This window comes from Erythrolamprus reginae, chromosome 2, assembly GCF_031021105.1.
Source record: "Erythrolamprus reginae isolate rEryReg1 chromosome 2, rEryReg1.hap1, whole genome shotgun sequence".
NCBI classification, from domain to species: Eukaryota; Metazoa; Chordata; class Lepidosauria; order Squamata; family Dipsadidae; genus Erythrolamprus; species Erythrolamprus reginae.
In genome coordinates, this window is record NC_091951.1 from 25,585,010 (window position 1) to 25,612,180 (window position 27,171).

The 27,171-nt window shown below is 41.5% G+C and overlaps 1 protein-coding gene and 2 pseudogenes across 1 annotated transcript; all 3 read left to right on the forward strand.

Annotated features, from left to right (window-relative positions):
- LOC139160055 (zinc finger protein 135-like) overlaps window positions 1-3,073 on the forward strand; it is a 12,938-nt pseudogene extending 9,865 nt beyond the window's left edge.
- Window positions 3,074-8,280: 5,207 nt separating this feature from the next.
- LOC139159262 (zinc finger protein 850-like) overlaps window positions 8,281-27,171 on the forward strand; it is a 28,130-nt pseudogene continuing 9,239 nt past the window's right edge.
- LOC139160057 (zinc finger protein 572-like) lies at window positions 23,455-25,618 on the forward strand. The gene has a single exon (XM_070737586.1). It carries the CDS (start codon window positions 24,729-24,731, stop codon window positions 25,041-25,043), a length of 315 nt encoding a protein of 104 aa, XP_070593687.1. The 5' UTR covers window positions 23,455-24,728; the 3' UTR covers window positions 25,044-25,618.

The window sequence follows — 27,171 nt, forward strand, 5'->3', positions numbered from 1 at the left end:
ATATTTGAACATGGATCTCAGTAGTCTTCTACGAATCATAAGTAATGTAAGTGATTAGTATTGGGGCATGTTCGCTTTTTCATTGTAATATATACCTTTTTTATATTTTCACATCATCTCTAACTATTTTATAAACAATTAAAGTTCTACTTTTCTTTGAATCTTACAGACAAAGAAGATGGCAATAAGAGCACTCGGGACAATTGTAAATAAGAACCAACATTGAAAAGGGAAGAAGATCAAGCGAAAAGTCAAAATATTTCCATTTCTTTCAGAAAAACATACAATTCTCCTCCTCCTCCAGCAGGTTACATGAAAAGTCAAAGGGGATTATTTTTCAATCAGCAAAAAAGGGAAATATTTGGAAGTCAGTGGGGAGGAAAAGGCCAATAGTTAAGTCACTTAGAGCAGACAGGAACGCAGGCTTCTCCCTGTGAGGAAGAAAATGGCTTGAATGAAAGCACCGCTAAACAAGGCATTGTCCATATATTTATGACCTCAGGTGTGGAAAAGCGAATTAAATTTGCCTATTGTGGAAAAAGAAGAGATTGTAAGTCACAGTTTTTTATGCAACGGCGAGCTAGACAGGAGAAAAGCCATACACACTATCTCAGTATATCAAAAACTGGTCAGAACAGCTCCCTTGTGATTCATGGAAGCAACCACACAAGAGGGAAACCACAAAAGTGCTTTAGTGAGCATGGCAATATGGTGGTACACCAGAAGATACACACGAGGGAAAAAACATATGGCTGTGCAGATTGTGTAAACTTTCATTCGAAATTCTCAGGTCATGGGACAAAGGACACACAAAGAGGAATAACACCATTCAAATAGAGAATTCCAGTCTAGTAAAGCACCCTGGACTCGCAAAGAAAAGAAAACATTTGAATGTCCTGACTATGTAAAAAATTAAGCCACAATTTCAGTCATGAAACATCAGAGTATTCAAACAGGAGAGAAACCCTTTGAATGTCCTGATTGTGGGAAAATGTTTAGTCAGAGTTCCAACCTGGTGAGACACCAGAGGACTCACACAGGAGAGAAACCCTTTGAATGTCCTGATTGTGGGAAAAGCTTTAGTCTGAGTTCCAGCCTGATGAGGCACCAGAGGATTCACACAGGAGAGAAACCCTTTGAATGTCCTGATTGTGGGAAAGGTTTAGTGATATTTCTAACTTGGTGCAACACCAGAGGACTCACACAGGAGAGAAACCCTTTGAATGTTCTGAATGTGGGAAAAGTTTTAGTCATAATTCCAGCCTTTTGAATCACCAGAGGACCCACACAGGAGAGAAACCCTTTGAATGTCCTGACTGTGGGAAAAGTTTTAGTCGTAATTCCGGCCTGGTGACACACCACAGGACTCACACAGGAGAGAAACCCTTTGAATGTCCTTACTGTGGGAAAAGTTTTAGTGATAATTCCACACTGGTGCATCACCAGAGGACTCACACAGGAGAGAAACCATTTGAATGTCCTGACTGTGGGAAAAGTTTTAGTCATAATTCCAGCCTGGTGCAACACCTGAGGTCTCACACAGGAGAGAAACACTTTGAATGTCCAGATTGTGGAAATGTTTTAGTCGCAATTCCAGCCTGGTGACACACCTGAGGACTCACACAGGAAAGAAACCCTTTGAATGTTCTGACTGTGGGAAAATTTTTAGTCAGAGGTCCAGCCTGGTGAAACACCAGAGGACTCACACAGGTGAGAAACCCTATGAATGTCCTGACTGTGGGAAACGTTTTAGTCAGAGTTCGCACCTGGTGCAACACCAGAGGACTCATACAGGAGAGAAACCCTTTGAATGTCCTGACTGTGGGAAACGTTTTAGTCATAATTCCAGCCTGGTGCAACACTACAAGTCTCATACAAGAGAGAAACCCTTTAAATGTACTGGCTGTGGGAAAGGTTTTAGTGATAATTCTAGCCTGGTGACACACCAGAGGACTCACACAGGAGAGAAACCCTTCGAATGTCCTGACTGTGGGAAAAGGTTTAGTTATAATTCCTGCCTGATGCAACACCAGAGGACTCACACAGGAGAGAAACCCTTTGAATGTCCTGACTGTGGGAAAAGTTTTAGTCATAATTCCAGCCTTTTGAAACACCAGAGAATTCACACAGGAGAAAAACCCTTTGAATGTCCTGGCTGTGGGAAAGGTTTTAGTGATAGTTCCAACTTGGTGAAACACCAGAGGACTCATATAGGAGAGAATCTTTTGAAAGTCCTGACTGTGGGGAAAGTTTGAGTCTGAGTTCCCACCTGGTGCAACACCGGAGCACTCACACAGGAGAGAAACCCTTTGAATGTCCTGACTGTGGGAAAAGTTTTAGTCAGAATTCCAGCCTTTTGAAACACCAGAGAATTCACACAGGAGAAAAACCCTTTGAATGTCCTGACTGTGGGAAAGGTTTTAGTGATAGTTCCAACCTGGTGAAACACCAGAGGACTCATATAGGAGAGAAATCTTTTGAAAGTCCTGACCGTGGGGAAAGTTTTAGTCTGAGTTCCCACCTGGTGCAAGACCAGAGCACTCACACAGGAGAGAAACCCTTTGAATGTCCTGACTAGAAAATGTTTTAGTCATAATTCCAATCTCTTGCAATACCATAAGACTCATACAGGAGAGAAACCGTTTCAATGTCCTGATTGTGAGAAAGGTTTCAGTCGTAATTCCCATTTCATGATACACCAGAGTTTTAAAAAATAGAAGGAGATTAAAAAATGGACTCCTGGAAACCACTGGTAAAAAGAAAGTAGAAATGAAGTTGGCATATAAAGATTATACAGAATACATAATTAGGGGAAAAGAAGATGAGGAAAAAGAAAACCAAGGAGGCTCCACAGATGAAAAGGAAAACAGAAAAGAAAGAATAGACTTATAATGTTGGGATTTATAGTGACATGAAAAATGAAAAGAAAATTTCTCTTTTCCTTCCTAGAATTAGAATAATTGTGCTATTACAATTGTGTTAACAATATTAGTGTAGATAAGTATGTATAATTAATCAACATAATTATGTCAAGAGATGTTTTATAAGTTAATAAATTTAGATTAAATTGGTACATGTTGGATTGAATCAAATTTTGATGCTCCTTATAAGATTTGTTCTCTATATTTTATTTATTTATTAATTGGACTTATATGCCGCCCTTCTCCTTGGGGCGCCATATAAAATATGCATATAAGAATATGCACAATTTATAAATTGCGTTAATGTTGAAAAACATTTAGAAAACTATTGATGTAATTTGGAATATTATAAGACTTGCCTAACTATTATTTATAAAGGGTTCTATATAAGTGTATATACTGTATTTTATATGTTGGTTTGAATTAAGTTTTGATGAATAGAGATATGAAGAAAAATGAAATAGCTTGAAAAGCATAGAAACATAGAAGGTTGACGGCAGAAAAAGGCCTCATGGTCCATCTAGGGAGATTATGATCCCGCTGTATAGAGTGCTGGTGAGACCACATTTGGAATATTGTGTTCAGTTCTGGAGACCTCACCTACAAAAAGATATTGACAAAATTGAACGGGTCCAAACACGGGCTACAAGAATGGTGGAAGGTCTTAAGCATAAAACGTATCAAGAAAGACTTAATGAACTCAATCTGTATAGTCTGGAGGACAGAAGGAAAAGGGGAGACATGATCGAAACATTTAAATATGTTAAAGGGTTAAATAAGGTCCAGGAGGGAAGTGTTTTTAATAGGAAAGTGAACACAAGAACAAGGGGACACAATCTGAAGTTAGTTGGGGGAAAGATCAAAAGCAACATGAGAAAATATTTTACTGAAAGAGTAGTAGATCCTTGGAACAAACCTCCAGCAGACATGGTAGATAAATCCACAGTAACTGAATTTAAACATGCCTGGGATGAACATATATCCATCCTAAGATAAAATACACAAGGGCAGACTAGATGGACCATGAGGTCTTTTTCTGCCGTCAGTCTTCTATGTTTCTATGAGGCAGGAGATGGTCCTATAAGTAATCTGGTCCTAAGCCATGTAGGGCTTTATACATAATACCCAACACTTTCAATTGCGTTTGGAGACCAATTGGCAGCCAATGCAGCTCACGGAGTGATGGTGATATATGGGTATATCTTGGTAAACCCATAACAGCTCACGCGACTGCATTTTGGACTAACTGCAGTCTCTAAACATTCTTTAAAGGTAGCTCCATGTAGAGCCCCATGTCGGTATGCCCATATAACACCTATGCTCCATGAGCTGCACTGAATTTCTATTAGTCCCTGGGCACAATTCAAGGTGTTGGTTATTACCTATAAAACCCTACATGGCTTAGGGCCAGACTACAGTCTCTTGCCACATACTTCCCAGAGACCAATAAGAGCACACAGAGTTGGCCTCCTCCGGGCCCCGTTGATGAAGCAATGCAGGTTGGTGGGACCACGGGGGAGGGCCTTCTCTGTGGCCATCCCATCTCTATGGAACCAACTACCCTAGAATGTCCCTACCCACTCTACTGGCCTTCCGTAAGGCCACGAAGACCTGGCTTTGCCAGCAGGCCTGGAGGACCATGAATTAACAACTGACACAGCCACACTGTATGAATGGCATGTATCTATGAGATTATGACTGCTTTATAATTAATGGGTTTCTTTTAATATGGGGTTTTATAGTTCTAGATTAAATTTGACTTCTTTTTATTGTTTTGTATCTTTTTGCATTTCTAGATATATTATTATTGTAATCCGCCCTGAGTCCTTTGGGATGGGGCAGCATAGAAGTCAACTCCACCTGTTATTTTTTCATTTGACACTTTTTTAATGTTCTCAGGCACTTTTTATTTTTTACAAATCCTTTTGGAAACATTTATTCTACCATCTATAGGCTACAGGGGTCGGCTGCAGTGTCGGCCAGGAAATCTTTTAAATAAACATGTTTATTACAAACCCCAAAATTGGGGCAAAGGACTTTTAGAGATAAATGATAAATATCAATTAAGGATGAAATGTCGAAAAGGGACCCGAAGGATAACAAGGAGAAAATGAAGTAAAAGTATTGGTGATAAACAACTCTAAATATGGACATAAGGAAGAGGCGTGGATAAGACATCAAGAAACCTATAAAAGATGTTCCCTGTATTGAGGAAATTACCCCAGAGATACACGGGTGCGCATCAGTGTATTTTTTCTTTATTTTGTTGTCAATAAAGTATTGTTCCTTTAGTTCTCTGGGTCTCCTGGAGATTTTTCTAACACTCTCTTTCCTACACCCCATTTTCTAAACCCTGCTGCATATTTTTTTCTCCTCTGGCCAAATGGAGACTTCCTTTCAGGCCAATTTACAGAGGAACATGGCATTTAACATTCAGCAGATATAAAACTGTCTGGCTGAAAAAAGGGAAAATCCTTCATTTAATACAAAACGATACTAATCCAACAAAACAACCTAATTCTTGTATACAAATCCCTGCAGACACTTTTCCGCATATACGCACACACACATATAGATATAGATATAGATATAGATATATAACACGGGAAACATTTTAAAACTATAGTCCTAACCTAACCAATAGAAATTTACAATTAGGGAACGACACTCCAACGATAAATATGAACTTTACGTCGTAAGGATACGATACACCAGCCGTTTGCTGGTCCTGTTCTCCATCTTCTCTCTATATGCTCTCCCTTCTTTTACTTAGTAGTTGTTTTTCCCTTTCTCTTCTTCTTTTCTTGTCTTTTGCTTTTCTCTCCTCTCTTTCTACCCCTCCTTTTTCCTTTTCCATGCTCTTACTTTTTATTTCCCCTTTTCTTCCCGATGTAAATATGTATATTATTTTAGAATTACATACTTTAAAATTGCACGAATTTGTACCAATGACTAAATAGACCTTTTGTTTTCTGTATTTCCTTCCCTCATTTATTTGTAATAAAGACTATATTTTTAATTTTTTTTTTATTATTTTTTTAAAAACTGTCTGGCCTGATGTTGCTACCATGTAATAAATCCTTCAGAGCCATAGGAAATCAGTCTTGAAGTTTTAAGATGTAGAGAGGTTTTGATTTCCACCAAGTCACCTTTAAAAAAGATGATTGTGTCATTCTTTAAATCTTCACAAACATTTGCAATTTACATTTACAAGTCCAGAACTATTTCACAAGAAGAGTCCTCCACTCCTCTACTCACAACAGAATACCTTATTCCACCAGACTTGGCATTTTGGGCTTGGAAAATTTAGAGCTACATCGTCTTCAGTCTGATCTAAATGTAGTTCATAAAATCATCTGCCACAATGTTTTACCTGTCAATGAATACCTCAGCTTCAACCGCAATATATGAGCACATAATAGATTGAAACTCAATGTAAATTGCTCAAAACTCGACTGCAGATAATCTTCAGCAACAGTGATCAATGCGTGGAATGTATTACCTGACTGTGGTTTCTTCCCCAAACCCCAAAAACTTTAACCTTAGACTGTCTACAGTCAACATCACCCCTTTCCTAAGGGGTCTGTAAGGGGCGTGCATAAGCGCACCATCGTGCCTACCATCCCTGTCTTACTGTCCTATTGTCCAAATTTACCCATCCTAAAGTGACCAGATTTTAACAATGGGGGGGGGAGCTAAAAAAATTAGCAAAATATCTCTCTCTCTCCCTCTCTCTTTCTTACTCTCTTCATCCCTTCCTCTCTCTTTTCTCTAGCCCTTTCTTCCTTTCTCCTTCTCTTTCTTTCTCTCTCCTTCCCTCCCTCCCCTCTCTCTCTTCCTTCCTCTCCTTTTTTTCTATCTTCCTCTCCTTTTTTATTTCTCTTCCTTCCTTTCTTTCTTTCTTTCTTTCTTTCTTTCTCTCTCCCCATCTTTCTCTCTCTCTTGCTTTCTCTTTCTCTCTTTCTCTCTTGCTATCTCTTTCTCTCTCTCTCTTATACCATGCTGCCGCCTCCCCCGTTGCAGCTCTCGGGTGGCGGGAAGGGCTCGGGCCTGAGATGGGCCTGCAGGGGCAGCGGGGCCGGGTAGCTCTGGCGGGCATGGGGCAGCGGGGCAAGCAGTGAAGGTGCCGCCACCAAGCAGAGGTCAAAGTAGGAGCGGGAGGGCGCCAGCAGCAGCAGCACTGGGCAGTAGCTGTGGGGTGGTGGTTGGGCGGTCGGCTGTGAGCAGGAGTTCCAGGGAAGAGGCACCAGTGGCGGCGGCTGGTTGCCTACATGCTGACATGCACTGGGCATGGGCGCGGGGCTGGCACTGGCCCGCTGTCTGGCCCGGGACGGGGGTTAGGCAGCTTGGACGCCCACTGCCGGGCCCCAAAGCTCACCTGCTGCCACAGCCAGGGAAGCCCCAGCCGGGTGGGGCATTGCAGCTGTAGGAGAGGCTGCCTTTGAAGCCGAAGGGCGGAAGCTCAGCGCCTTCCTGGAAGGGCTTTGCGCGGGTTTGGCTCCAAACGTTTTGCAAACTTTGCCAGGCTTCGGGACGGGGGGGGGACTAGCCCAAAATTGGGACATTTTTTGAACGGATATGGGATGCGGGGAAAATCATTCAAAAGCGGGACTGTATCGCTGAAATGCCAAACATTCGGGCACTTTCTGTTACACTAGCGCCTACCATTCGAGCACCAACAATTTGGCCTCTTTGAAAGTCTGAGAGGTCTGCCATTTCTAGAAGGTTATAACCAATTTCCTTAAATTTTGGTAAAAAGGTAGTTTAAAAAAACATATTAAATAACTTTAAAAAACAACAACATTAAAATGTCAAGTTTTGATTGATTTGAACATGTTCAAACATGATGCCAAAAAGTCAAGTGTTTCCATTTTTTTGTCCAAACCCTGTATACCTATTTTGCATTTGTTTATGTTTATAATTGTTGTCATGTACAGGTTTTGACAAATAAATAAAATAAAAATATTTCCTTTAAAAAATAATTTTAGCGAATGCATGTTGGTCTTGTAGATATGTATATTTTGTATATTGGTTTGTTTTAAATTCAATACAAAATCATTTTTTTAAAAATGGTAAAATAAATTTAGAGCTCAGCACATATCTAAACTTGGGAAGCCAAGTAGCATCACATTTCACTATTTCACTAGGCTCACTTGCAAAGGTCGATTGCTAGAAGTGAAAAACGATTTGATAGAATTTATACAAAGACGGGACAAGAATGTTTTTCTGCCGCCATCAGGAGATGGCAGTCAGAAAGGCAATATCTGTGCCTGAAACGTGAGGAGTTAAAACCATTGAGTACTGAATTGCTAGAAAAGATCGGAGGAGAGAAGAAACGCAGAACTTCCTCTTCCGGATGACTCGGGGAAGAAGGTGGGGCGCAGAACGGCTTTTGTGCTCTTCCAAGGATCGAAGCAGCGGCTGGAAGGTGAGTTGAAGGCAGGTGGGAGGAGAGTCCGGGAGGAAGTCGGGCTGTTTATTTTTCCTCCACGGCCTGGAAGCAGAGAAGCAACTGGGCTGAAGCGTGTCAGCTGTTACTGTAGGTTCCTTCCCTCCCCTGATTTAAGCCCCCTGGTGCTGCACGCTGTGAAACTGGTGGCTGCAATTTTCTGCTGGTGGGAAGATTGAAAATGTCTCTTTCAAGTTAAGGCTGATTCTTTGGGAATGGCTTCCCTGCAGAGGTTGTGGGTGCTCCATCACTGGGGGTTTGTGAGAGAGATGGAAGGGACCTTGCGGGTCTTCTATTCCGACGCCCTGCACAAGCAGGAGACCCAATGTCATTTCAGACAATTGGTTAATTGTTCTTCAGCATCAGGAAAATTCTCCTTAGTTCTGGGCTGCTTCTCTCCTGGATTAGTTTCCACCCATTGCTTCCTGTCTTGCCTTCTGGGCAAAATAAGTTGACTCCGTTCTTGACCTTTCAACTATTGGAACACTGCTATGATGTCGCCCCTAGTCCTTCCTTCCACTAGACTAGACATACTCAATTCCTGCAACCCTTCTTTATATGTTTTAGCCTCAAGCCCCCTACTGCTCTTCTCTGCACTCTTTATAGAGTCTCAACACCTTTTAAAAAATATGGCAATCAAAACTAGTTGCAATAATCCAAGTGTGATGATCCAAAGCATGATCTTCATTCTAGCCCTCTGTTAAGGCAGCCTAGGATTGCATTAGTTTTTGTGGCCACTGCATCACACTATTGGCTTTTTTTAGTTGACTGTTCACTATGGTAGGACTTCAATATCCATCTCACATTACTGCTTTTAAGCCAGGTTGTACCTATTCTGTACCTTGCCATTTGCTTTTTCATGACTGTGTACAACCTCTTTTTTTTCTCCACTAAATTTCATTTTGTTGGGTAGGGCCCAGTGTTCAAATCTATCAAGATTCTTCTGTATCTTGAGTTTGTCTTTTGGGTTGTTGGCTATTCCTGCCAGCTTAGTGTTGTGTCCAAATTGTCCTCTGGAAGTTGGGTGGAATATAATTCCAAATGAACAAACAAACAATGAGTTCCCATTCTAGTCATTCATTGAAATCTTTATGAAGATATTGAAGAATACTGAGATTAACATAGACCTCGGGGTACTTCACTGCTTACTTCCCTCCATATAGATGTAGTTCCATTGACAAATGGTTGAGTGTGGTGTGTCAGCCAGTTACAAATCCATCAGATGGTGATCCGATCAAAACCACATTTTCTTCATTTGCCAAGTACAGTAGTAGTTTGTTCTCTTTATCAAATGCCTTTCTGAAATGCCAGGATACTGTGTCCACAGCATTTTTCTGATCTAATTTAGACACTTCTTCAAAGATTTGTTTGGTATGATCTTTTTTCAACAAACCCATGTTGGCTTCTGGTTATGCGTTTGCTTGGTTCTAGATGTTTGTAGATCTGTTGCTTGGTTATCTTATTCAGGGTCTTAATAAAGCAGAGTTGGAAGGGACCTTGGAGGTCTTCTAGTCCAACCCCCTGCTTAGGCGGGAAATCCTACACTACTTCAGACATATGGTTATCCAACATCTGCTTAAAATCTTCCAGTATTGGGGCATTCACAACTTCTGGATGCAAGCTGGTCCACTAATCAACCGTTCTGACTGTCAGGAAATTTCTCCTTAGTTCTAAGTTACTTCTCTCCTTGTTTAGTTTCCACCCATTGCTTCTTGTTCTACCCTCAGGTGGTTTGGAGAATAGGTTGACTCCTTTGTGGTAACCCCTGAGATACTGGAACACTGCTATCATCTCCCTGCTGGTCCTTCTTTCCATTAAACTAGTCATGCCTAGTCCATGCAACCATTCTTCATATGTTTTAGCCGCCAGTCCCCTAATCATCTTTGTTGCTCTTCTCTGCACTTTTTCTAGAATCTCAATATCCTTTTTGCATCTTGGTGACCAAAACTGAATGCTGTATTCCAAGTGTGGCCTTACTAAGGTCTTGTAAAGCAATATTAACACATCACGTGATCTTGAATCTATCCTTCTATTGATGCAGCCTAGAACTGATTGGCTTTTTTGGCAGCTGCTGCACACTGCTGGCTCATATTTAAATGGTTGTCCACTAGGACTCCAAGTTCCCTCTCACAGTTACTATTGTTGAGCAATGTACCACATATAATGTAGCTGTGCATTTTGTTTTTCTTGCCTAAATGTAGAACCTTACTTTTTTCACCATTGAATTTCATTTTATTACTGTATTATTATTTATTGAATTGTATGCCGCCCCTCTCCGCAGACTCGGGGCGGCTATATAGCACCCATTGTTCAAGTTTGTCAAGATCCTTCTCTATTTTGCACCAATCTTCTGGAGTGTTGGCTATTCCTGCCAGTTTGGTGTCATCTGTAAATTTGATAAGTTCCCCATCTATCTTCTCATCCAAATCATTGATGAAGATTTTATTTATTTATTTTATTTATTTATTCATTTGTCCAATACACAAATACATAGGAAGAAGTAATATATATAAGGGTAAAAGTGAAAATAGAGGAGAGGATATATGAAAGAAAGAAAATATATATGATAAGTGAGAGAAAGGAAAGACAATTGGACAGGGGACGAAAGGCACACTAGTGCACTTATGTACGCCCCTTACTAGCCTCTTAGGAACCTGGAGAGGTCAATCGTGGATAGTCTAAGGGAGAAATGTTGGGGGTTAGGGGTTGACACTATTGAGTCCGGTAATGAGTTCCACGCTTCGACAACTCGATTGTTGAAATCATATTTTTTACAGTCAAGTTTGGAGCGGTTCATATTAAGTTTGAATCTGTTGCGTGCTCTTGTGTTGTTGCGGTTGAAGCTGAAGTAGTCATTGACCGGTAGGACGTTGCAGCATATGATCTTGTGGGCAATACTCAAATCGTGTTTTAGGTGTCGTAGTTCTAGGCTTTCTAGGCCCAGGATTGTTAGTCTATTTTTGTAGGATATTCTGTTTCGAGTGGAGGAGTGAAGGGCTCTTCTGGTGAAATATCTTTGGACGTTTTCAAGGGTGTTGATGTCTGAGATGTGGTATGGGTTCCAGACAGATGAGCAGTAGTCAAGGATGGGTCTGGCAAAAGTTTTGTAGGCTCTTGTGAGTAGTGTGAGATTGCCAGAGCAGAAGCTACATAGGATCAGATTAACAACTCTAGAAGCCTACTGGGCCTAAAACAGAGCCTTGCCATACTCTACTGCATACATCCCTCCATGTAGATGTAGTTCCATTGAGCACTACACGTTGAATGTGGTTAGCCAGTTTTGATCAGGCATTGATGTCAGGCTAATTGGTTTGTAGTTTTGTGAATCAATTTCCCATTTTTTTTAAAGATTGGAACTGCTTCAGTCACGCTGGCAAAGCAAGGTTTAAATAGTGTCTGTTTGCTCACTTATCACCTTGTCAAATGAAGCACCAATGGTGCCAGTGAAGCTCTGCCCCAGCCCCCAGTCTGGATTCCCAAGCTGTAAAAAGTGAGTCTTAGCTGACCATGAGTTAAAAAAAGGAAGTTTTTTTTAAAATTATTATTATTTTTTATTATTTATCATTTTTTATTTATTTTATTTTTTATTTTTTTTATTTTATTTTTATATAAAATAAAAAATAATAAATAAATAAATAAAATAAAGTAAAATAAAAATAAATAAAAAAGAGTTAAAAAAAGGAAGTAATGATACCCACAAGTCCAGATTTCCAACAACAAAAGCACAGTCCGATAATCAAGTCCAAAGTCCAGAAGGAAAGTTAGAAACATAGAAGACTGACGGCAGAAAAAGACCTCATGGTCCATCTAGTCTGCCCTTACACTATTTCCTGTATTTTATCTTACAATGGATCTATGTTTATCCCAGGCATGTTTAAATTCAGTTACTGTGGATTTACCAACCACGTCTGCTGGAAGTTTGTTCCAAGGATCTACTACTCTTTCAGTGAAATAATATTTTCTCACGTTGCTCAGTTTAAGGTTCACATCCAGAAACACAGTCCAAAGTTCAAAAGATAGGATCCAGCAAAGCTGGGGAGATACACACCAAAAGAAGGAGGTGTTCCCAAGAAACACACTTTTACTCAGCATCTGGTTAAATCACTCTTCCACAGCTGTTCCTTGTGTGGAGAGGTGGAGCTGCTTCCTCTCAAGCAGCCTTGCTGACCTCTGTGCCTCCCTCCAATCTGCTAAGAGAGAGAGAGAGAAAGAGAGAGAGAGAGAGAGAGAAAGATAACCTGCAGGCAGCTTGTTCTCCAAGGTAAAAGCCACGCAGGAAAAAAGTTCGGAGTTTGGAGTGGCTTGCAACACCTGTAAGTTTCTCTGCATGGGCTTGGGCAGAGTGTTCATACAGATGCGAAAGAAACATAGAAACATAGAAGTCTGACGGCAGAAAAAGACCTCATGGTCCATCTAGTCCTCCCTTATACTATTTTCTGTATTTTATCTTAGGATGGATATATGTTTATCCCAGGCATGTTTAAATTCAGTTACTGTGGGTTTATCTACCACGTCTGCTGGAAGTTTGTTCCAAGGATCTACTACTCTTTCAGTAAAATAATATTTTCTCATGTTGCTTTTGATCTTTCCCCCAACTAACTTCAGATTGTGTCCCCTTGTTCTTGTGTTCACTTTCCTATTAAAAACACTTCCCTCCTGAACCTTATTTAACCCTTTAATATATTTAAATGTTTCGATCATGTCCCCCCTTTTCCTTCTGTCCTCCAGACTATACAGATTGAGTTTATTAAGTCTTTCCTGATACGTTTTATGCTTAAGACCTTCCACCATTCTTGTAGCCCGTCTTTGGACCCGTTCAATTTTGTCAATATCTTTTTGTAGGTGAGGTCTCCAGAACTGAACAGAGTATTCCAAATGTGGTCTCACCAGCGCTCTATATAGCAGGATCATAATCTCCCTCTTCCTGCTTGTTATACCTCTAGCTATGCAGCCAAGCATCCTACTTGCTTTCCCTACCGCCTGACTGCACTGTTCACCCATTTTGAGACTGTCAGAAATCACGACCCCTAAATCCTTTTCGTTTGAAGTATTTGCTAACATAGAACTGCCAATAAAGAGCTGCAGCTCGCAAAAGCCGGGGGTGGGGAAGCTTGTTAAAAGCCACGCAGGAAAAAAAGCTTTGGAAAGGGAAAAAAGAAAGGGGGGAAAGAGAGTGGGGGAAGGGGGAAGAGAAAGAGAGTGGGGAGGGAGGGAAAGATAAATGTTAGTACAAAAGGTTTTTTTTTTATTAGAAGTTCTGCAACAGAAGTCTTCAAACTTGGCAACTTTAAGACTCGTGGACTTCAACTCCCAGAATTCTCCAGCCAGCATAGCTGGGAGTTGAATTCTGGGAGTTGAAGTCCAAAAGTCTTCATATTGCCAGGTTTTGGCACCCCATCTTTAGATGTGCTGGCAATATAACACATTCCTTATTTATTTCATTTTTTCCAGAATCAGAATGACTTGCAATAAAATATGAAACTTCCACTTAGAAAAGAAAAGGAAAGGAGGAAAGGAAAGAAACAGGGGAAAAGAAAGAATGAAAGGAAGGGGGAGGAGAAAGGAAGGGAGGAAATTATACACCATTGGGTAGAACTGAGTTAATTATATTAGCCCTGCCCTCTAAAACCATCCCAATTTCTCATGCGGCCCCCATGGCAAAATTAATTGCCCACTCCTGGGCCAGAGTCTAATGGCCCCAAGCCTGGCAGCACAAGAGAGTCTTCAAAGTCTTGCGGAAGGCGAGGGAGGGGGGGACAGTGCGAATTTCTGGAAAAAGCTGATGCCAGAGGCTCCCGCCCCCAGACAAGGCTCTTCCCATGGGCCCCCCCAAACAACATTGTCTAGTTTATGGGACCCGAGAAGGCCGACTTTTGGGGACCTGACTGGTCACTGGGGTTCATGCAGCAGGAGGCGGTTCCATAAGTAATCTGGTCCGATGCCATGTAGGGCTTTAAACATCATAACCAACATTTTGAATTGCGTCCGGAAGCCAATAATCAACCAACGCACCCTGTGGAATACTGGGGAGATATGGGCATACCTAGAAAGGCCCATGACTACTCACATGGCTACATTTTGCACGATCTGTAGTTACTGCACCTCTTCGAGTAAAGAGCATTGCAGTAGTGGAACCTCAAGGTGATAAGAGCATGATTGTTTTATAAACAACTACAGTAGTACCTCTAGATAGGAGCTGCTCCACATGCGAGTATTCCAAGTTACGAGCCACGACAGGAGCGAAATTTCTGTTCGACACCCGAGCTCAAATTCGGGATACGAGCTGAGCTTCCACTAGGTGGTGCAAGAATCCTTGCTTCTGGTTATCTCGGCGGGGGGAAAACAAAGTCTAAAGGCATTCGTTCGAGATCCGAGTTGATCGACATACGAGCTCGGTTCTGGAACGAATTAAACTCATATCTAGAGGTACAACTGTACAGGGTTTCCCTGAAAATAAGACTCTGTCTTACACGAGTCTGCGGAGAGGGGCGGCATACAAATCCAATAAATAAATAAATAAAACAAATAAATATTTTTGAATCCCAAAAGAGGCACTTGGCCTTATGGCCATGCACTCAAAAGCCAGATTGGGCTTATTATCAGGGGATGTCTTATTTTGGGGGAAAGAGGTAACATTGCACTTTTTAAAAAATCTACTCCAAAGAAATAGCCAAGAAAAGCTACAGCCCTTTGCCTACAACTCCTGTAAACTCACAGACACAGAGAGGTGTTGGACCACATGACAAAAAAAGGCTTTTGCGATAAGTTGAGCACTTCCCCGCTGAGGCGGAGGGATGAGCTTCTGGCTCCAAGCGTTTGGCATGAGCTGGGTGCAACCCACTCTGGGGACAGCATCAGATGGGGAGTTTGACCAGGGCGGTACAACTGTCAAACCACAACATGGGTGTCCTAATGCGAATTCAGGGAGGACAGAAATCTCCCACGGAGGTTCAAGCCAGAAATCAAAATATTTTCCATTTCTTTCAAAAAAAACCCACATACCGTATACACTCGAGTATAAGCCGACCCGAGTATAAGCCGAGGCACCAATTTTTGCCACAAAACTGGGAAAACTTATTGACCCGAGTATAAGCCGAGGTTAGAAAATACAATGGCTACTGGTAACTTATAAAAATGGAAACCAATAAAATTACATTAATTGAGACATGTTTTAGAATATTTATTTTAAAGAAAACCAGTAAACTAGCTCTGTAAATTTAAAAGAGGGTAAACAAATTAACAATATTAACAATAAATTAAAAAGTAAAAAAAGTAGCTCAATCAGCAACAAAGCTAAAACCTAAGAGTTAAAATCCTTCAAAACTGGATTCCTTCTCATCATCTCATCATTAATTGGATTTACATTATTGTTCTGTTTTTATATATGCTGTGAGCCGCCCTGAGTCCTTGGAGAAGGGTGGCATACAAATCCAATTAATTAAATAAATAAATAAATATGTATGTATGTATGTCCAAACAGCTTCAGCATTAGCTGATTAGTACCGGGAAAAATACATGCATTAATGGGAATAAGGAGATCGCTGACCATTTTAATAGCTACTTCTGTTCAGTTTTCTCAAAAGACACCTTACAAAATAATACTATAGAGGGATATAGCATTGCCTCCAACTGTACGGATTCAGCTCCAGTGATCTTAGAAGCCGATGTCTTAGAAGAACTTGAACGATTAAAGATAAATAAGGCAATGGGTCCAGATGGCATCCACCCCAGAGTTCTTAAAGAACTCAGATCTGTCATTGCTACCCCCCTGACTGATTTGTTTAACCAATCCTTATTAACAGGAGATGTTCCTGAGGATTGGAGAATGGCAAGTGTTGTGCCTATCCACAAGAAGGGCAGTAGAGAAGAAGCTGGTAACTACAGGCCAGTTAGCTTGACATCAGTTGTCGTTAAAATGATGGAGACTCTACTGAAAAAGAGGATAAATCAGCACCTAAAAAACAATAAATTATTGGACCCAAATCAGCATGGCTTTACTGAAGGCAAATCATGTCAGACTAATCTCATTGATTTCTTTGACTATGTCACAAAGGTGTTGGATGAAGGTGGTGCTGTGGATATTGCCTACCTGGACTTCAGCAAAGCCTTTGATACGGTTCCACATAAAGAGCTGATAGATAAATTAGTGAAGATTGGACTTAATCCCTGGATAGTTCAATGGATTTGCAGCTGGCTGAAGCATAGACACCAGAGGGTTGTTGTGAATGGCGAGTATTCTGAGCAGAGTCAGGTTACAAGCGGTGTGCCACAAGGGTCTGTTCTGGGTCCTATTCTTTTTAATATGTTTGTGAGTGACATAGGGGAAGGTCTGGTAGGGAAGGTTTGCCTATTTGCCGATGACTCTAAAGTGTGCAATAGGGTTGATATTCCTGGAGGCGTCGGCAATATGGTAAATGATTTAGCTTTACTAGATAAATGGTCAAAGCAATGGAAACTGCAGTTTAATGTTTCCAAATGTAAAATAATGCACTTGGGGAAAAGGAATCCTCAATCTGACTATTGTATTGGCAGTTCTGTGTTAGCAAATACTTCAAAAGAAAAGGATTTAGGCGTAGTGATTTCTGACAGTCTCAAAATGGGTGAACAGTGCAGTCAGGCAGTAGGGAAAGCAAGTAGGATGCTTGGCTGCATAGCTAGAGGTATAACAAGCAGGAAGAGGGAGATTATGATCCCGCTATATAGAATGCTGGTGAGACCACATTTGGAATACTGTGTTCAGTTCTGGAGACCTCACCTACAAAAAGATATTGACAAAATTGAACGGGTCCAAAGACGGGCTACAAGAATGGTGGAAGGTCTTAAGTATAAAACGTATCAGGAAAGACTTAATGAACTCAATCTGTATAGTCTGGAGGACAGAAGGAAAAGGGGGGACATGATCGAAACATTTAAATATATTAAAGGGTTAAATAAGGTCCAGGAGGGAAGTGTTTTTAATAGGAAAGTGAACACAAGAACAAGGGGACACAATCTGAGGTTAGTTGGGGGAAAGATCAAAAGCAACATGAGAAAATATTATTTTACTGAAAGAGTAGTAGATCCTTGGAACAAACTTCCAGCAGACGTGGTAGATAAATCCACAGTAACTGAATTTAAACATGCCTGGGATAAACATATATCCATCCTAAGATAAAATACAGAAAATAGTATAAGGGCAGACTAGATGGACCATGGGGTCTTTTTCTGCCGTCAGACTTCTATGTTTCTATGTTTCTATGATGTGAGGTTATCAGCATAGAAAACCAGATAGATAGATAGATAGATAGATAGATAGATAGATAGATAGATAGATAGATAGATAGATAGATAGACAAATAGATAGGTAGGTAGGTAGAAAGAAAGAAAGATACATAGATAGATAGAAAGATAGATACATAGATAGGTAGGTAGGTAAGTAGGTAGATAGATAGATTAGATAGATAGATAGATAGATAGATAGATAGATAGATAGATAGAATGATAGATAGACAAATAGATAGATAGGTAGGTAGGTAGAAAGAAAGAAAGAAAGATACATAGATAGATAGAAAGATAGATAGATACATAGGTAGGTAGGTAGGTAGGTAGGTAGGTAGAAAGATAGATAGATAGATAGATAGATAGATAGATAGATAGATAGATAGATAGATAGATAGATAGATACATACATAGATAGGTAGGTAGGTAGGTAAGTAGGTAGATAGATAGATAGATTAGATAGAAAGATAGATAGAATGATAGAATGATAGAATGATAGATAGACAAATAGATAGGTAGGTAGGTAGGTAGGTAGAAAGAAAGAAAGAAAGAAAGATACATAGATAGATAGAAAGATAGATAGATACATAGGTAGGTAGGTAGAAAGAAAGATACATAGATAGATAGAAAGATAGATAGATACATAGGTAGGTACCGTATTTTTCGCTCTATAAGACGCACCTGCTGATAAGACGCACCTAGTTTTTAGAGGAGGAAAATAGAAAAAAAATATTTTGAGCCAAAAAGTAGGCTAAAATATTTATTACAATAACACTGCCCTAGGGGAATTGGGAAAATATACAAAAAAGCCCCCCTCTCTCTTTCTTTCTTTCTTTCTATCTCTCCCTCTTTCTCTCTACCTTTCTTTCTCTTTCTCTCTCTCCCTTTCTCTGTCCCTCTCTTTCTTTCTCACTGTCCCTCTCTTTCTTTCTCTCTGTCCCTCTTTCTTTCTCTCTGTCCCTCTCTTTCTTTCTCTCTGTTCCTCTCTTTCTCTGTCCCTCTCTTTCTTTCTCTCTGTCCCTCTTTCTTTCTCTCTGTCCCTCTCTTTCTTTCTCTCTGTCCCTCTCTTTCTTTCTCTCTGTCTCTTTCTCTCTGTCCCTCTTTCTTTCTCTTTCTTATCTCTCCTTCTCTCACTCACTCTCTTTGTATCTCTCTCTTTCTCTCTCTCCTTCTCTATCTCTCCCTCTTTCTCCCCCTTTCTATCTCTCCTCTCCCTTTCTCTGACCCTCTCTTTCTTTATTTCTATCTCTCCCTCTTTCTCTCTCCCCCTTTCTATCTCTCCTCTCCCTTTCTCTGTCCCTCTATTTCTTTCTCTCTGTTCTTTTCTTTCTTTCTCTCTGTCCCTCTTTCTTTCTCTCTCTTCTCTTTCCTTCTCTCACTCACTCTCTTTGTATCTCTCTCTCTCTCTCTCCTTCTCTATCTCTCCCTCTTTCTCCCCCTTTCTATCTCTCCTCTCCCTTTCTCTGACCCTCTCTTTCTTTCTCTCTGTTCTTCTCTTTCTTTCTCTCTGTCCCTCTTTCTTTCTCTCTGTCCCTCTCTTTCTTTCTCTCTGTCCCTCTCTTTCTTTCTCTCTGTCCCTCTTTCTTTCTCTCTGTCCCTCTCTTTCTTTCTCTCTGTCCCTCTCTTTCTTTCTCTCTGTCCCTCTTTCTTTCTCTCTGTCCCTCTCTTTCTTTCTCTCTGTCCCTCTCTTTCTTTCTCTCTGTCCCTCTCTTTCTTTCTCACTGTCCCTCTCTTTCTTTCTCTCTCTTATCTCTCCTTCTCTCACTCACTCTCTTTGTATCTCTCTCTTTCTCTCTCTCCTTCTCTATCTCTCCCTCTTTCTCTCTCCCCCTTTCTATCTCTCCTCTTCCTTTCTCTCTCTCTTTCTCCCTTATTTTTTCTGTTTTTCTGCTGTGGGTGGTTTAGGGCCCCTCAAACCCTGACGACCTCGCCCCCGGATCCTGGCCGGGACAGGGCAGCTTCCTCTGACAGGCGCCGCCTGTGCAAAGTTTGGCTGCAAACTCGGCTGGCTAGCTGCTGCCTGGCCCCCTCCCTCCCGGAGGAGGGTCTCCCTTCGCACCACCAGCGGCGCTCCCCCCGCCAGCCAGCCAAGCCCCGCGCCCGCCGGAGCCGGCTCTTCGCTCTTCCCCCGCTGCCCGCTGCGTTTGCAGGAGGTGGGGAGGGTCGCCAAGGCCAGGAGGGACGTCGCCAAGGCCAGGAGGGAGGGGGCCAGGCAGCAGCTAGCCAGCCGAGTTCGCAGCCAAACTTTGCACAGGCGGCGGCCGGCTGCGAGCGACTGGCTGGGTTTTGGGTCTTCGAGACCTCCCCGCCTCCTGAAGCGATTCCCGTAGCCTTCCCAAAGGCTCGGAACCGCCAACGCTCCTCCGGTGCCGCTTCGCCTCCTAAACCTGCGGGGTGGAGGCGTCCCCCGGCCCAGCACTTCCAGAGGCCGAAAGGCGCGGCTCTCTTCGGGGTTGGGAAGAGGAGAGGCGGCGACAGAGGCGGCGGTCTCCAGATGAGTATATCGCCGCCGCCCCCCTCTGCTCCAGCGCCTCCCCCCCCTCCCTGCCTGCATCTTCGCTCCATAAGACGTGGCTGATTTTTCATCCTACTTTGGGAGGAAAAAAACTGCGTCTTATGGAGCGAAAAATACGGTAGGTAAGTAGGTAGATAGATAGATTAGATAGAAAGATAGATAGATAGATAGATAGATAGATAGATAGATAGATAGATAGATAGATATGCTCTCAAACCCACTTTATAAAAGGCAACTTTTATAGATCCACAAACACACTTAAGAAATTCCTGTCTAGCTCTTGCCTCATTACACATTATTAGATCCTATCCAAGCAAGGACAGCAACTACCACAAAATACCAATTTTTAAACAGTTTAAATATTTTCAAAAGAGGGGGAGGAGAATCGGACAGTTGGGCTGAGCTGCGCTTCCTTGTCTTTTCCAAACATGATGTATGCAACAAATCTTTCTCTCTTCAAAACGTGGCCAGAAATGAGTGTTCATGAGAATCTTGGAGCGAAAGGAGAAAAGTTTCTTCCGGTCAGCCAAAAGGTTCCTTCTGCTGCTTTGCCTTACGTGCACTCTTCCTCCTCCTCCCTGCAGAGAGATAAGGAGACACAGGCGAGAGAGGTGGACAAGGAAGTGCATATCTGGCTGCTTTTGCCATTCAGCTCAGCTGTAAATTTGGCTGTCAGCTCTTCCTCAAGCAGCCATCAAGAGTTTCTTCCTACAATTTCAATCGAGAGCTGGAGATGGATCAGTGGACACAACACCAGGAACGCGACAGAGCACATCCCACCGCGAGACAGGCATCTTACCGGTACTTGAGTTTGGCAGCTCTGTGTGACTGTTGGCTGGTCTCTTTAGGAAATAAAACCTTGCACAATACAGAAACAGCAATTAACAACTTCTTGCAGTGAGAAGAATTTCCATACCGTTCAAAAGTTTTTTTCTGTAAAGAGACCAACCAAGAAACACACAGAGCTGCCAAATTTCAGTACCGGTAAAACAACTGTCTCACGCCCCACCCCTGCGCTGCTCTTCTCCACCCTCCCTGCCACCTCCAAATTGCGTCCCAACACGAGTTGGGACCCTGTCTTATTTTCGGGGGGAAACAGAATCTACAAGTATATAATCTATCCCCAGCACTTCAAGATATATTTGATGACCGTTCTTTGCATTGCTAAGAATGCTTGATTGACCCAATTAAACAACTGAATTTGAATGGATATTTGCACATGGATCTCGGTAGTCTTCTATGAATCATAAATAATTAAGTGATTAGTATTGGGGCATGTTTGCTTTATCATTATGTATACTTTTTTTTCTTTTTTCACATCATCTCTACTTTATAAACAATTAAAGTTCTATTTTTCTTTTAATCTTACAGACAAAGAAGATGGCAATAAGAGCATTCTGGTCAATTGTAAATAAGAACCAACGTTGAAAAGGGAAGAAAATCAAGCGAAAAATAAAAATATTTTCCATTTCTTTCTGAAAACCATACAATTCCTCCAGCAGCTGTTAGACAAGAGAGAGAAAATCAAGTAAGGTTTCAAACTCAATTAAACAGATTAAGAAGAACTCAAGGAAATGTTACATGAAAAGCCAAAGGAGATTATTTTTCAATCAGCAAAAAAGGGAAATATCTGGAAGTCAGTGGGGAGGAAAAGGTCAATAGTTAAGTCACATACAGCAGACAGGAATGCAGGCTTCTCCGTGTGAGGAAGAAAACAGCTTGAATGAAAGCAACACTAAACAAGGCATTGTCCATATTTCTGGTGATCTAAGCTTTGGAAAAGCGACATAAATTTGTCTATTGTGGAAAAAGAAGAGATTGCAAAACACAGCTGTTTATGTAATGAGAAGCTAAACAGGAGAAAAGCCATACACACTGGTCAGAACAGCTCCCTTGTGATTCCTGGAAGCAACCACACAAGAGGGAAGCCACAAAAGTGCTCCCAATGTGCTAAGTACTTTAGTGAACATGGCAACATGGTGGAATACCAGAAGACACACATGAAATGGAAAACATATGACTGTGCAGATTGTGTAAATGTTTCTTTAGAAATTCTCAGGTCATGAGACACTAAAGGACACACACACAAGAATAAAAGGATTTGAATATCCTTTCTGTGAGAAAGGCTCCATAGAGAGAAAGTTTGGTGAAGCACACAAAGACCCCCAAAGAAGAGAAACCCTTTGAATGTGCTGACTGTAAAGTCATAATTTCAGTCATGAGACACCAGAGAGTTCACACAGGAGAGAAACCCTTTGAATGTCCTGACTGTGGGAAAAGATTTAGTCATAATTCCAACCTGGTGCAACACCAGAGGAAACACACAGGAGAGAAACCCTTTGAATGTCCTGACTGTGGCAAAAGTTTTAGTCATCATTCCAGCCTGGTGCAACACCAGAGGACTCACACAGGAGAGAAACCCTTTGAATGTCCTGACTGTGGGAAACGTTTTAGTCAGAGTTCTGACCTGGTGAGACACCAGAGGACTCACACAGGAGAGAAACCCTTTGAATGTCCTGACTGTGGGAAAAGTTTTAGTGATACTTCCAACCTGGTGCAACACCAGAGGACTCACACAAAAGAGAAACCCTTTGAATGTCCTGACTGTGGGAAAAGTTTTAGTCATAATTCCAGCCTTTCGAATCACCAGAGGACTCACACAGGAGAGAAACCCTTTGAATGTCCTTACTGTGGGAAAAGTTTTAGTCAGAGTTTCAGCCTGGTGATACACCAGAGGACTCACACGGGAGAGAAACCCTTTGAATGTCCTGACTGTGGGAAAAGTTTTTGTCATAATTCCCACTTGGTGCAACACCAGAGCACTCACACAGGAGAGAAACCCTTTGAATGTCCTGACTGTGGCAAAGGTTTCAGTCGTAACTCCAGCCTGATGCAACACCAGAGGACTCATACAGGAGAGAAACCCTTTGAATGTCTTGACTGTGGGAAAAGTTTTAGTTTGAATTCCAGCCTTTTGAAACACCAGAGGACTCACACAGGAGAGAAACCCTTTGAATGTCCTGACTGTGGGAAAAGTTTTACTCAGAGTTCCAGCCTTTTAAAACACAAGAGGATTCACACAGGAGAGAAGCCCTTTGAATGTCTTGACTGTGGGAAACGTTTTAGTGATAGTTCCAGCCTTTTAAAACACAAGAGGATTCACACAGGAGAGAAACCCTTTAGATGTCTTGACTGTGGGAAAAGTTTTAGTGATAGTTCCAGTCTGGTGAAGCACAAGAGGATTCACACAGGAGAGAAACACTTTAAATGTCCTAGAAATATAGAAACATAGAAGATTGGCAGCAGAAAAAGACTTCATGGTCCATCTAGTCTGCCCTTATAATATTTCCTGTATTTTTTCTTAGGATGGATATACGTTTATCCCAGGCATGTTTAAATTCAGTTACTGTGGATTTACCAACCATGTCTGCTGAAAGTTTGTTCCAAGCATATACTACTGTTTCAGTAAAATAATATTTTCTCACATTGCTTGCGATCTTTCCCCTAACTTACCTCAGATTGTGGACCCTTGTTCTTGTGTTTACTTTTCTATTAAAAACACTTGCCTCCTGTTGTGGTTGGCTCTGGGCCAGCTGCTGCCCCAAGGACAGGGAGTGGATGTAGGTGAATTTTTACAGTGTCAGAGGCCAGAGTTACTGCCTTCTTCTGCTGACAGCGAACAGTCGGTATCAGGAGATGAAGAGGAATTGGACTCAGTGGGAGGCAAGGCAGAATCCTCGTTATCATCCCTGGATTCGGATGACGAACCCTTCATTGACGTACGCAGCCGCAGAGCACTGAATAGGAAAGAGCAGCTGCGTAGATATTATCAGAAATAAGAGAATTCACTTGTATTTGGGTGTGGTGCAACTAATTAGGGCTGCTGATAAAAGGACAGCTTGTCGGCTGCTGTGTGTGGAAGATTTATCTGTTTGTATTTGGAGGAAGAGCCTGGCGTTTCAAGAAATCTCTGGTTGTTGATTTTTTAGGACTTTGAAACCAAGCCATAGCAAAGCGTGTTTGTTTCAACTCCTGAAAGAAAGGTGGCTGTGACGTTCTTCACAGCTGCTAGCTAAGTACTTTGGGAATTGCTTAAAGGGTTTTACTGCCTACAAGTTTGTTTTGGAAAGTGTGCTCCTTGCAATACAAAAAGGGTGCTTTGTTTCTTTTGAATTTTGTGAAAAGAAAACATTGTTTTTGAATTTTCAAGTGTGTGTGTGTGTGTGTGTGTGTGTGTGTGTGTCTGAATTTTTTACCTTTGAATTTTCTTAAGGCTCATGCCATAGAGCCCGGCATAACACCTCCTGAACCTTATTTAACCCTTTAACATTTTAAATGTTTCGATCATATCCCCTCTTTCCCTTCTGTCCTCCAGACTATACAGATTGAGTTCATTAAGTCTTTCCTGATAAGTTTTATGCTTAAGACCTTCCACCATTCTTGTAGCCCGTCTTTGGACCCATTCCATTTTATCAATATTTTTTAATAGGTGAGGTCTCCAGAACTGAGCACAGTATTCCAAATATGGTCTCCCAGCGCTCTATACAGCGGGATCACAATCTCCCTGCTTGTTATACCTCTAGCTATGCAGCCAAGCATTCTACTTGCTGACTATAGGAAAGGTTTTAGTGATAGTTTCAGCCTGGTAAAACACAAGAGGACTCATACACGAGAGAAACCCTTTGAATATGCTGACCGTAGGAAAAGTTTTAGTGAGAATTCCAGCCTGGTGCAACACCAGAGGAATCACACAGGAAAGAAACCCTTTGAATGTCCTGACTGTGGGAAAGGTTTTAGTAATAATTCCAGCTTGATGAGACACCAGGAGTCTCATACAGGAGAGAAACCTTTTGAATGTCCTGATTGTGGGAAAAGTTTTAGTCATAATTCTAACCTGTAGCAAAACCAGAGGACTCATACAGGAGAAAAACCCTTTCAGTGTCCTGATTGTGGGAAAGGTTTCAGTCATAATTCCCATCTCGTGATACACCAGAGGACTCACACAGGAGAGCAACTCTTTGAATATCCTGATTGCTGGATTGTTGCATCCCTCTCATCCTGGACACATCAACTCCTACCCTCAAAACATTGCTACAGAGCACATACGCCAAGACAGCTAGACACAATAATAGTTTTTCCCCAAACACCATCACTCTGCTAAACAAATAATTCCCACTGTCAACTATTTACTAAGTGTGCACTACTATTACTACTAGTTTTTTTCTCATTCCAATCACCCATTTCCTCCCACTAATAACTGTATGACTAACTTGTTGCTTGTACCCTTAAGGGTTTTTATTAATATTGATTGTTTCCTCATTGCTTATTTGATCCCTATAATCATTAAGTGTTGTATCTCATGATTCTTGAAAAATTTGTATTTTCTTTTATGTACAATGAGAGCATATGCACCAAGACAAATTCCTTGTGTGTCCAATCACACTTGGCCAATAAAGAATTCTATGAATATTCTTATTGTTGGAAAGGTTTTAGTCATAATTCTCACCTGGTGAAACACAAAAGGACTCACACGGGAGAGAAACTCTTTGAATCTCCTGACTGCGGGAAAAGCTTTAGTCAGAATTCCATCTCGATGAGACACCAGAGGACTCACAAAGGAGAGAAACCCTTTAAATATCCTGACTGTGGGAAAGGTTTTAGTAATAATTCCAGCCTAGCCTGAAGAAGCACTAGCCTGAAGATGATGAGTGGGACCTTGTCGAAATATCGGCAGAAATCTCTGAATCCTACACGGGAAGAAACCTGAATATGCCAATACCTTCATACCTGTACCCATGAAGATCTACAAAAACAAATGTGTGTGTGTGAGTGTGTGTGTATATATATATATACAGTGATACCTTGTCTTACAAACTTAATTGGTTCCGGGACAAGGTTCTTAAGGTGAAAAGTTTGTAAGACGAAACAATGTTTCCCATAGGAATCAATGGAAAAGCGATTAATGCGTGCAAGCCCAAAATTCACCCCTTTTGCCAGCCAAAGTGCCCGTTTTTGCGCTGCTGGGATTCTCCTGATGTTCCCCTCCATAGGAAACCTCACCTCTGGACTTCTGTGTTTTTGCGATGCTGCAGGGGAATCCCAGCATAGGAATCCCAGCATCGCAAAAACAAGTGCTTCGCTGTCAACGGAAGTCCGGAGGTGGGATTTCCCATGGAGAGGAGCCTCAGGGGAATCCCAGCAGCGCAAAAACAGGTGCTTCGCTGGCAACGGAAGTCCAGAGGCGGGGCATCCCAGCGGCGGCGGTGGGTTTGTAAGGTGAAAATAGTTTGTAAGAAGAGGCAAAAAAATCTTAAACCCCGGGTTTGTATCTCGAAAAGTTTGTATGACGAGGCGTTTGTAAGATGAGGTATCACTGTATATATATATATATATACACACACACACACACACACATATATATATATATATATCGTAGATTTTCACTGGTACATGTATGTAGATTGTTCTGAGTTCGGGTTTTGCCCCCATGTAATATTTTGAGTGTCTATGCGACGTTTCAGTGAAAACACTAAAACATAGTCACCCAATCTATTTGCTACATTCAAACCAAATCTCCACCCCCAACACTATATATAAGGAACAAATGGCAGTTGCAAACATTCCATATTTAAAGCAGCACGAAGCTTAAAACTTCAGCCTGATGATGGTGAATGTGATTTCACCGAAATGTCGCATAGACACTCAAAATATTACACGGGGCAAAAGCCGAACTCAGAACAATGTACATACATATACCCATGAAAATCTATGAAAACAAATATATATATTCTATTACACACACACACACACTATAGTATTTGAGATATTGTATCAGATATAACTGTATCTCAGAACCACTGAACTATACCTTTCAGAGATCCTGGAGCACTGATGAACTGCCAGAGGACTGGAAAAGAACTGATGTAGTTCCCATCATCAAAAAAGGGGGGAAAATAGATCCGGGAAACTACAGACCTATCAGTCAGACCTCAATACCAGGGAAGATTCAAGCAATGAATCAGCGAATA

Bases quoted from the DNA above. Each gene is read 5' to 3' on its own strand.
- LOC139160057 (XM_070737586.1), top strand. From the start codon at position 24,729: ATGCAGCCAAGCATTCTACTTGCTGACTATAGGAAAGGTTTTAGTGAT.